The sequence below is a fragment of the Anser cygnoides genome, chromosome 8 (genome assembly GCF_040182565.1).
Source record: "Anser cygnoides isolate HZ-2024a breed goose chromosome 8, Taihu_goose_T2T_genome, whole genome shotgun sequence".
NCBI classification, from domain to species: Eukaryota; Metazoa; Chordata; class Aves; order Anseriformes; family Anatidae; genus Anser; species Anser cygnoides.
This window is the reverse complement of record NC_089880.1, coordinates 2763723-2775850: the sequence shown is the minus strand read 5'-3', so window position 1 is coordinate 2775850 and position 12128 is coordinate 2763723. Positions and strand designations below refer to the sequence as shown.

The window sequence follows — 12128 nt, the reverse complement described above, 5'->3', positions numbered from 1 at the left end:
AGTTTTGGATTTGCTGAAACCTCTCAGTAGCAGCTGTGTAAACAGCACTGAACTAGATTTCGGTCTTCCCGTGCTGCACTTCACAAGGCAGCTGAATAAGAGCCTCTTGTAGACTAAGTGACATCTTTGCTCCCAAACATTTCAGGTTAGTGGCAGGAGGACTCTACCATAAAGCACATTTCTCCACGGACTCTCCACTTCTCTCGAAGTACAGTGTGTTGTTGACATCAGTAAGTTGGTGTCTCCCCAGTTTCCACCATCACACTCAACCAGGATCACAACCTCAGTGAAGCATACACTCTAAGTATATTACACTGTGGACTCATCTTCAGAAAAGCAGAGCAAAACCAGAATACACTCACAACAGAAGTGCACCATCTAAAAAATTAGATACCCACAGTGAAATTTAAGACAATAAAATAATAAACTAATTCAGAAGTATCACACCAATACAAATACTGAAAACAAAAGAAAGCTTTCAGCAAGAACACAAAAGACTGAAGAAAAAAAAAAAACACACACGAGGGAGAAAATGAAGAGCAGCTATGCCCCAAAACATTACATAGAAGTGGATACACAAGACACTTTCTGTATCTTAGGAGAGGTTTCTCAGACTTCAGGCAAGATTTGTTGAATTTTTCAAGTTAAGAATGCCTCAGAAAAAGGCATTCCTTGTTCCCAGCCACGTTCAGTCCTTCCTTTCTACCATTCAGTGGTAAAAGCCATCCGGTGCCAAACTAAAGCCTCCCACCAAGCCCCCATTGTCTGTTCTCAAAACAGTTGGAAATCTGACCTATATAGCATCTGACCCCAAATAAGGTTTCCAGATATTCCCAGCCTGAGTCACTTCCAGACAGATCGACTAGTTAATGAGTAATTTTCTACACTAACAGTGCAAAATTAGTACTCTAAGAATATAATTTACAAATGGCACAAAATTCCCCTTAGAATATGAGGGGGGAAAAAAGAGTAAAAGTCACTGCACTGCTTTGTATCTTCTTCTAGTAACTTAACCACTGCGTAATACAACAGAAAGCTTAGAGAAACACAAGCAATTCTTGTGTTTGGAAGTCAATGGCTAAGATATAAAACAGCAACTTCCTCTGAACATGCTAAGAGGAAGCTCCAAGCTTTACTATGCAATTAATGGTTCATAGGCACACACATAAAATCTAGAACTGCCATATTAAGGAGCTTAATTGCCTGTATTAGTATTTGGGAAAGGACTGTGCAATGCATCACATCTATAATACACAGATGACAGTAGCTCTTTATCCCAACAGCCTGCAGAAAAGTGTTTGGTTTATGTCCTGAAACGTGGTACTACAGTACAGTACAATACAATTATACTACCTGATACAAACGTAAGTTTTTCCTCAATATGCAGCATAATTTCAAGTTACATTCCTGGCCCCAGTGAGGTCCTACACAGAATTTCACTCTTCAGAAGTCCAGCCAGTCTGGCTCAGAGCTCATACTCACTCCCCACATTCTTCTAAAGAAATGAAGACGCAGCACACAGTTTCACGATACCCTAACGAGCCAGCTGCTTCTGAACTGAACCCAAGGTAAATTGTCCTTTTATGATCCATTTATTACTATAGGTACACAAACTACTACCATAGTAAGAAAGAAAAAAAATCACAAAATAAGAAACTGTTTCTTTCGTTTATTATGAAGTACCAATACCTTGCATACAACATGCAATTTATTGCTCATTGACATTATTGCATATATCAAAGGAAAAAAAAACAGCCGATTTAACTTCATGCGAGCTCCTAAATTGTTCAAACAAAATAAAGTGCTCTACAATATCACTGAAATGCAAACAAAATTCAGAACTTTTATAGTAAAAAGTAAATTCAAACCCATAATATTTAATCATTCACTTTACTACAACTGATTACATTTATAATCAACCTTCAGAATTATTATATTGCATTTTTAAAGTTTTTGTGCAGCGATAAGGATTGCTACTACAATCAGGCCACATTACTATTTTAGTTTAATAATGTGATCCTAATATTTTGTGACAGTATTAGTCTTTACTGCAAACCAGATTGTCATGACTTTCCAGAAATGAGTCCAGCAGAATTTTCACTCTTCATCCTTGCTCTGTGTATAAATTATCTATACCATATTTATAAAATTTCTTTTTAGACACAAGATTATATAAACATTTTTGAAGTACAGACTCCATTACTCATGCTTAAATGATAACTCATTTGTTCCCAACAGATTGTAATTTGTTTTTGTATCAGTTTTACTGTGCTTACACGTTAAATTATTCTCCATATATAGGTATCCATATATATTAAAGAAAACACTGTCTGGTACAAGCATGCTAGAAACCAACCCAGAATATTTGGATGTATGCATATTAAGTGTATAAAATATATATCAGAGCTCATGATTAGCCCTTGTCCTCCTTCCCCCTACCATATGATGGATTTCTCTTGTGAATCTGGAATAGTGTTATAACAAAAAAAAAAAAAAATATATTTTGCATTGCATTCAAAATGTTATGCTCCGTATTAGAGTTTAATATTAATATGTTGCTTTCAATCTAGCAAAAATTTTTAAATACCAAAATTTAACAACTTAGAAGACAATTTACATGCAACATGTTCCACTTGGGTGCAGATCCTCATACACTTAAATATTTATAGCCTCATAAAAGCATGTCCCATCCACAAGACAAGTACAATTTTTGACATCCCACGCTTAGATTAAAAATAAAGATACACTACAGAATACTTTATTTGCTTTTATATTTTCAATGACTAAGGAGTTATAAATAGCACACTGAATCATTATATGGTTGATACCAAGGCATGCTGAACTCTTCATAAATCACTCCCTTAAAGACATTTCCTTTACAACTAGATTAAAAATTTACGTACATTGTTATCATCAGATGCCCTCTCAGTGCAGGACACTACATGATGAAACTGATCTCAGAACTAATTTTGACAAAGTATTTCTTATACCAAAACAATACAAGTTATTCTTTATAGCTACCTTCCATTCTTTACTGAGCTATAAAGTGCTTGGTTATTATAAATAGAGTAAGAATGCCAAACGAGGTAGCTAGTAGAGATTTGTAATGGATAAGAAAACTTATCGAGTGTTACCATCTAAAGGTACTATTTGATGCTTAATCCCAGAGCTCTAAACATCCCAAGCAGCACATCTGTCTTTCTCTCTCCCATAAAAAGACCTTTCATCAAGTTGCTTTCAGAAAATCGTATGATCTTCACCTGTCCAACAGATTTCACCCGGGTTTGGATGAATGTTAAAGTTTGTAAATATTGATCGTTATTTCCATTTGACTGGTGCCAGATCTCAGCAATGAAGTACTGTTTTTTCTCCAGCTGTCAGATACATTCCGTATATAGAGACACTCTACAGAAACTCTGCCTTGTGAAGTTCCTTGTAACCGGCTAGCGAAATTGTACAGGAGGCTATTAAAAATATGAAAGAGGGCTGCACACACTTGTTGAAATCTTCTACATTTGCATTCATCATCTGACAATTCTAGTCCCTTTCTACATGCTTTATTGATGGCTTTCCCCAGCAGTGAACAGTGCAACAGATCCTAAGCTGGAGTAATTTTCAAGCAGCCCTTTATTTTCCTCTGAATGGCTCAGCAGAAGCATTACAAAACAATTTAACAAACTTCTCTATTAAATGATCTTTCACAGAAAGCTTGTATGTACATATACACACACGAGTCCATGAAGTCCTCTTCATACAGCAATCAACAATTTATAAGCTATTTTATACAGCTCAAAAATAAATTTTAAAGTTTCATTTTGCTCTGTGTACAGAGATATAGAAACACCTAACCCTTTCTGCTACCTATCGTTCTACCATTGTCTCAGCAACAGCAGCAGGAAGACATCTGGATTCCTGCACTGTGCGTTCTCAGTCTCCTCTGCCTCTCCTCTCTAAACTTGCTTGAACACATTTGCTCACTTGTGTGAGCTTTTACTTATAGGTTCACATTAATTTTACAGTATGACTAATCCTCTGCCATAACTTTTAATGTAAAGATGGAAATAATTCTCTTCCAGACACCAATTAATTTGATTTTTAATAAACTTTAATACAAAATTTGGAATTGTTAAGAATTTATATAAAAGTCAGCTCCTCTCATTTTTCCTGCTCATAGAATATTTTTCATTATTCAACAGATTCTGTTTTTTAAGCAATTAGGTTATGAAAGCATTGAGCTCACCCAAAATAGCATGTATTTATAGAGGTAGAGTAGGCTTCAGAGATGGAATTCGCATCACTGAAGTATGCGTACAGATACCCATTAAGCATCCCTGTAGTGTAAGGCTCTCAACTTCATTGAAATCCACTGGAACACTCACCACGAAGATGAGTATTTGTAGTACATTTCCACTCTGCAAGTTCTGCTTCCACAAATCAATTATAAAAGCAAAACCTGACCTATCATTCCCCTATAGTAGTTCTGAAAATCGTATTTATTCATCTTTTGATGAAAAGTAAAGCCATAAAAAGGGGGAACATATTCCTACACGTAGCCTTACTGGTACAAACAGACTCTCCCGTGGTCACCGTGCTCATTTAATGTCACCTGGTACTGAAGAAGATTAAAAAAAAAAAAAAAAGAAAAGAAAAACAGGATTTTTGAACATTTTACAAGATTAATTCCTTCCATTCAATATGTCCATGGCAAAGACCCCTGGTGACATACTAAGGGTCTGCTTTGCAACATAAATGTTAAAATAGAAGTTTTAAGCCACTAATAAAGTAATATTACATTCTAAAGATAGTGTTTATTACAATGCTACTAATCATGCACTTAGTTTTTTGCATAAAAAAGCAGAGAGACAAGTTTGCAACATTAAATGTTGTCAATATTTTAACAGTTTTTAACTAAGAAAGTGCAATTGAAAAATGGGTGCCAAGGCCATCTAATTTGCTGTATTATAAGCTTTTAACAGCAGGCAGCAGTGCCCTATGCTAATGTATTCATTACAGCACAATTTTGCAAACTGTTTACTACAATCCCCACAACAAAAGCAATAGTATTTAATATTGTTTTCCATTAGAAAGGTGCCTTCTGACACACAGTAGATGCATCAGAACATAACCATAATTCATTAAAATATCGAAATAGAAAATCGAAACCAAAAGTACTGCAAAATATTGTTTTAATTACACTAATTGTGTGCAGCATTCCAAAACGCTGCATGTTCCAAGATAATTATCCCACTACCCTTCCATTCTGGATTGTTGCCCAATGTGCATTATGCAGGGCAGTTGTTTTTTTCGTTGTTGTTGTTTGTTTCCCAATCTAGTTTTAGCACAATCTTCTTATAGCTTGACTTTTTCCTATGATACACAAATCTAACTAGAAGTGAAGAAAACTGACCATTTCAATTAATGTTCTACACTGAAAACAAAAAATAAGATACTGAAATATTAAAGATGAATGCAAAGAAAAGATGAATTTGAAAAGTTTTCATGAGTTATCATCATAAGAGCTGCTTCAGCTCATCTTCCTTATCAATATTTTTCATCCTACCTCCAGAATGAAAAAAGGATACTTCTACCTTCAAACATATTCTCCAAGATGTTTGAATTTTGTTAATTTGAAATTTATTTTAGAAAGGAACAAACTATTAAAAACAATGCCCTGATCTAGTGACTCTAACAGCACATGAAAAGGTATTCCATTTATGCCTTTAAATCATAAAGGTAATACAAACAGAATGTTTGTACGTATCCTAGGTTTTGCATTAGATACACCAAAACCACTATTTTAAAAGATACCATGTTCTGCAAATGAACATAAAGGGAGTCCGCTTCTTTCAGCAAAATGGGTCACAGAATCAATTCACAAAGACTACAAATTTATTGGTACCCAGATAAGGTTTTGCATTAGTTCATTAAAAAAAAAAAAAAGGCAGCTAAATAAATTAATTGCTAGCTTTCCCAAGGCATAAGCAGATTTTTGTTGACAGGTTTGTGAAGTATTATTAAAAACAGAACCCCCAAAATAGAGTTATTGGCAATCCTTGACATCTCCCTCAAGACAACAGTATTGGAAACAGTATGGGAAAATGCCCAGTGGGGGAAAAAAAAAAAAAAAAAAACACAGGCAGAAAAAAGCAAGTATTATGCTACCCCAAACAATACTCCCTGACATCATTGTCACTGGGAACTAAACTCAGCACAGCTGCCTTGGTTATAAGGCACGACATCCCACAGATTCCTGGGGGGGGTGGGGGGTACCACAACTCTGCTTCTCACCCAAAAGCATCATAGCATTGGTGCACTGACACCTTGGTCTGCAGAGGTAAGAGCTAACTATTTCACACAACTTTGTTGAAGGGAACAGGAGCAAAGGAAAACAAAATATCCTATGCATGGTAAATACCTTCTATCTTTGTTTAAACATAAGTTGCTTACACGGTCTGCTACAATAGTTGGTATGTGCACTAAAGTACTGAGTGAAAATGCATACTTCTGGCACACCTTACCAGATGATATAATAAATAAACTGATGTTCAAAAGTAGTAATAATAATTTTTAAAAAAGGAAACAAATCTAAGTTAATCAGTCACAGTTCAGATATGATTCAAATAAGCAAAACAAAACCAAAACTATACATAAATACAGTTCTAAATCATTTTTGAAAAATCCACTAATATTATAATTTAGATTCTGGAGCATTCCTAGATGGTAAGATTTTTCTCCAATGTCCTCCAAGCCTTTAGGTTTGCAGGAGAACAGAGTGAGTATCTATGACAAATACATAGTTCTGAAAAACGTGCCTACAGATGTGAACTATCATTGTACAGAATTATGTTACAGCTTTAAAGAAGTTTGGCACAGTTAATTCAAGAATATTTTTTAGTCAACAGCTCAGATGTGATTAGCAAGGAAAGCATGACAAAAAAAATCAGCAATCACATCAGATGGGTCACTTCTGTGATATAAGTCATACTGTACATTACATGGCACATATACAGAAGAATTTTATCTCTTTACAATTAAACTTCACATCCCAAAAGTCAATGGTTAAAAATACTCTCAGCAGAGTTGCAGTGTTTCTCAAAGGCAGCAGCAGCAAAGGAAAAAGCACTCCAGTAAGAATTATGCTGTTTCCAAACAACATTTCCTATATTAACTTACGAAATAATTTCCATGACTGATTTAGTAGATGTAGTCTAAAACAGCAAAAGTGAATCCTTTCCATAAAAAATCAGAGAATTTTAACCATTGTTAAGGTATCTTGTATAGTCTTATAATACAGCATTTTACATAAAATTATTTCATAAATTTCCCAAAATGGTTTGCATTCATACAAGGCAGAACAAAAAGCAGTAAAAGACTTCACAGAATCAAAGCTAGATTTTGTTTTCCTTGCAAAAATTAAAAAGTTTTCAAGAATGAAATCTTGATTGTTATGCCTGGAAGAAAACATAGAAACGTACCAGGAAAATTGCACCATATCAGAGTTTGGGGCATTTCGTTTCTGTTTTTTAAAAAAAGAGAGACGTCAATATTCACTAGTTTTATAAAACATTAATCTGAGAAACCTGAGTGAAACACTTCAAACACACTGGTGGACAACAACCAAGTAACCAGTCTGCTCCTTCCTCATGTCAGTAGTTTGTTAAGTGCTCAGAACACATGTAGCATTCATTTCTGTGAACTTTTGCTTCCATTCCTCACTGGGTAAGATCCTTAAAGCGTGGCCTTGGGTGCACAGGCAGTGTGGCTAGGGAAAGATAAGATCAGTACAGAGGTAATACCTTGTTTCCTTAACAGGAGCTTTTCATGGCAGAAATGTGCACTGGTTCAGTGAACCCAGATTATTTTCATAGCAGAAATTTCATTTTATGCATATGATCTCTAGTCAGATTTTCCGTTTTTGTGAGTTTTAGCTTCCTCCTGTCCAACAAGACAAATAACTTTGTAGCATCCTTTTGTAATTTTGACCATCCACATCAAGTTCATAATATCCAAGACAACACTTGAGATAATCCAGGCGCTCTGGGCTGCAAACCCTAATCTCTGGAAACCCTCAGATCCAAATGAAGAAATTACCCGGCTGTAATACATAGGTATGACGGCAATCCTCACCATGAAGAATACAACTGTCATCAGCACACCATTGATGATGTTGGCCTTTGAAGATTTGGGATATCCCAGTACTTCAAAAAACCACCTGCAAAAGAAGTGTACACACAGATGCCAGGCAGACTTAAAGCCATTTCAGCAAAAATTATTTTTATTTAATTAATCGTGTATTTTTAATTGCTTCTAGCTTGTATTTCTAAGTTATTGTTTGCAAATCGCACCTGTAGCAAGGTGGGGATCAGGCTCTTCTCCCATGCATCTAATGATAAGATGAGGGGAAATGGCCTGAAGTTGTGCCAGGGGAGGTTTAGATTGGATATTAGGAGAAATTTCTTTAATGAAATGGTTGTGTGGCATTAGAACAGGCTGCCCAGGGAAGTGGTTGAGTCACCATCCCTGGAGGTCTTCAAGAAATGCGTAAGTGTAAAATTTAGAAGCATGGTTTAGTGGTGGACTTGTCAGTACTAGGTTAAAGGAGGTGGTGACCTTAGAGGTCTCTAGATGACCTTAGAGGTCTCTAGATGACCTTAGAGGTCTCTTCCAACATGAATGATTTTATGAAATTCTTCTGCTTGGCTGCATTTTTTTCCCTAGTTGAGAACTGCACGATATTGAGAACATTACAGCAATAACATGTAGAAAATTCTGATTCAAACTGTAAACCAGTTCACAAGCAGTATGCATTTCAATGACTACCGTGTTATTACACTATAATGCAAATTTATTTTTAAAATGATAAATACAAACTTATTACTTGTTACTATAATTTGCACCAATAGGCAACTAGTGATATTTTAAAAGGTTTTTAAAATCTACAGCGATGTGCCAATATAGGTAACTGTTGGAGAAAAGGGTAACTGGACATCTGCTTAGTGATTTCCCCCCCCAGCAAATTCAAAAAGATAGAAGTCAGTAAATCACAGTGATCATGAACATTTTACCCATCCCAGTTCACAATTAATTACATAAATGCTGACACTAACATAAAAAGATCTGAATGTTTGGCATGGAGACAACCTCCAATTAGATAACCCTAACAACACAGACAGAAAATACGAGGAAAATACTTCAGCTCTGGGATCAGAATATCATTCGATATGTTAATATTGGGTCTTTTTTGGTAACACTAAGAATGCAAACAAAAAACATAATGTAAATCATTATCCACAACTTGCTGTCTTATGGATCTGGTTCTCTTCAAATTCAAAGAAAAAAAAATCATGCACTAATGAGAGGACATCCCTTAGTGCAATGGACTTTATCATCTCCTACAGAGATTTCCATTTTTCTCAGAAAGCGGTAAATGTGGGTTTTCAAGGACACGGTCTCACCACAGGCACTTTATAACATATTGCTTTTAATTAATCTGAAAGGTTAGCAGCTGTATAGGTACCACTTCAACACTTCCAAGATGAAATCTATCTTAATAAGACAGTTTGGAGAACACTGACTGGGACATGAGTGTCAATATAGAAATCTATAGGATAATACTCCCTTCAGATTACAAGGACATCTTCCCCCCCCCCTCCCACCTCCCGCCCCATTTTCTTACTCTCCTCTTCATTGTATCACTAAAATACGCTTAAAAGAAGCCATGTCTCTTCTTTTCCTGACCCACAATATTGAAGAAAAACCCTACCGAAATCGCTGGCTTCTACCATAATAACTGACTAAACACCCACGCTAATAAACAATATTGAATTTATGAATTTTTGTCATTCTGTAGTTTCACGAAAAGTTAGCATTTGATATGAAGGATGGTCTACTCTAAAAAGGAACTCAAGAGCGAATACACCAGTTACACTGTTTGCAGCTATAGCAGCTAAAAGTTTTCATAGCAAAAAGGACTTCCAGGTAGTAATCCTTAGTTGTGTAAGTTCCCTTTTAGCAGATGTTCAACGACAAAAATCTTTCTAAGTGAGAGAAATAACCATACCGAACAGAATTTTAAGAACTGTGTAAAAAATTCCACAACTGCTTACCGCTGATTGACAAACGGAGTGGAGAACTCTGCAAGCAGACGGAAGTTTCCAAAATAGGCCAACAGACCTTTGCTCTAGTTAGGCAAAGACAAAACAGACACAGAAAAATCAACAATCTAGCAGATAAACCTTGATTAAAGCCTCCAAGTATACACAGTGATAAAATGTCTCAACTGCTTTATTAAAACTGACAGTAAGCAAGTTCGATAGCTGGGGCAAACTTCCTTGAAATTTCAAAATTAAGTTTTCTACAGAAGATGCAACTGTCCTTCAGGTATCTTAAAGAGTAGTTTTTTATTTTAAATAAATCTTTAAAAGACTTACAGATAAGTGGTAAAGGAAATCTAGAGAAGGCTATCTAGAGAAGACTGGCACAAGTTGTCATAGGTTATAACTATAATGGCACTGCCCAAGAGGATTATAAATATTTTGGATTTCTCATGTTTAAACAAACCCAAACAGAAACACTAAATGGAAGAAAAACATCCCTGCATTGTTTTAGAAATGAGATTTGCCAACATGAAGATGAATTGCTGGCTCTTATTTGGCAGCAGAAAGAGCACACAAAGCCCTTAATTCTTCTCTCCCCTCATCTCAGGGAAAACCTATTCCACCGGTTCTGTTGTAGTCCCTGCCATATCCCCTGGGTTGGAAGAAGAGCATGTCTTTTTTTTTTTTTTTTATGCTGGTATCTGGATAACAGCATGGTACTTTTACACTGATACACGTTGCAACTGAACACTTCCCTCCAAGTGACAAAGTACAGAATCTTCTGTCTTATCTTTTGGTTGGGCTATGTGCTGGAAATAGTATCGCATTGCATAATGACTAGGTAAGCACTACTTGGCAGGTAGAGAGATAAAAACATTTAAAAAACAAACACAAACAAAACCCCTCAGCCATACCACTGAACAACCCACAGCATATGTCATCGTTGCTTTTTCCCCCATTGAAGGGGTTACCACCCACTATTTCAGGCATTTCACATAAGTTAGCACCACAGCAAACAGAAAAACTGTGTTCATAATCAAATTCTGTCCTAACTGCAAGAGCAATTTTCTAAATAAGATACATACGAGTAACAGAATGAGAGTAAGGCATAGACATCCAAGGGCAGAGTTACACACAAATAACAACTACTTTAAAAAAAGTTTATACTAACACTACAGTATTAACTCCAGAAACAACTACTGAATTTTCTGCATTAGGGACTACCCCTGGTAGTGATATTTTCATTTCTCTAATATTCAGCTCTAATTCAGTTTCATCCACGATAACAGTAGCAGATCTTATTATTTTTAACTAGAAACAGAGTATTTACTTGTCAGTGTACTTCATTCCCTTTAAACCGCTACATGGAAAATCTGACAGTAATCTGATGTCTTGACGCATTTCTAATACTGTAAGTGTAGGATTCGTGAAGTAGGTAGGGAAAGAAGTATTGTAAGTGATATAAATGGTATTTTATAGCATTTCTTTATTTATTGAATGAGCTTTTCAGAAGAAATTCAGCAGTCTTACTCTGGAGTTCAGTGGGATTTCTACCAAATCACATAGGCATCTTTGAGAAATGCCAGCAGGAAAGCAGCAGAGTAACTAAGTTAGTCTTCAGCCTAGAACAGTACCCTTCTCTTTCCCTCTTCTCATTAATGTACGCCACAGATATTTAGGGACATAAAGAGTTAATAATCATCAACTGCTTCCCCAACAAAGCAAGTTTAAAAAAGAAGTCCCAGAAAGTCAACAGCAATCTTTATAAAAAATACTTAATGAGAAATCTCAGTTATAACAAAATTTAAAGTTAGCCTATACTAAACAATGGATATGGTCCCTTTATCAGATACTCATGAACTTCATATAATAGTACATTTTTCAGGTCAGTGTACTAATATTACATATTAACATGTCAGCTGTTCAATAACTCAAAGTGGAATACATTTCAGAACCCTACCTACCATAACAGTAAAGTGTTTGTGTCTGGGTGACAAAACTGTGTGTAATAACATTTTTTTTATTTTTCTT

The 12128-nt window shown here is 35.6% G+C and overlaps 1 protein-coding gene across 6 annotated transcripts in view; it reads right to left on the bottom strand.

Annotated features, from left to right (window-relative positions):
• Positions 1 to 1654: 1654 nt before the first annotated feature.
• The window catches only part of TLCD4 (TLC domain containing 4), a 43191-nt gene continuing 32717 nt past the window's right edge, over positions 1655 to 12128 (bottom strand). For all 6 annotated transcript variants that reach the window (XM_067001626.1, XM_013186581.3, XM_067001625.1 and 3 more), the window contains 2 exons: positions 10107 to 10180; positions 1655 to 8212 (listed from right to left, as the gene is read on the bottom strand). In XM_067001626.1, coding sequence (XP_066857727.1) covers positions 7897 to 8212; positions 10107 to 10180 — 390 coding nt within the window. In that variant the 3' untranslated portion in view covers positions 1655 to 7896. The remainder of the gene's footprint in view (positions 8213 to 10106; positions 10181 to 12128) is intronic.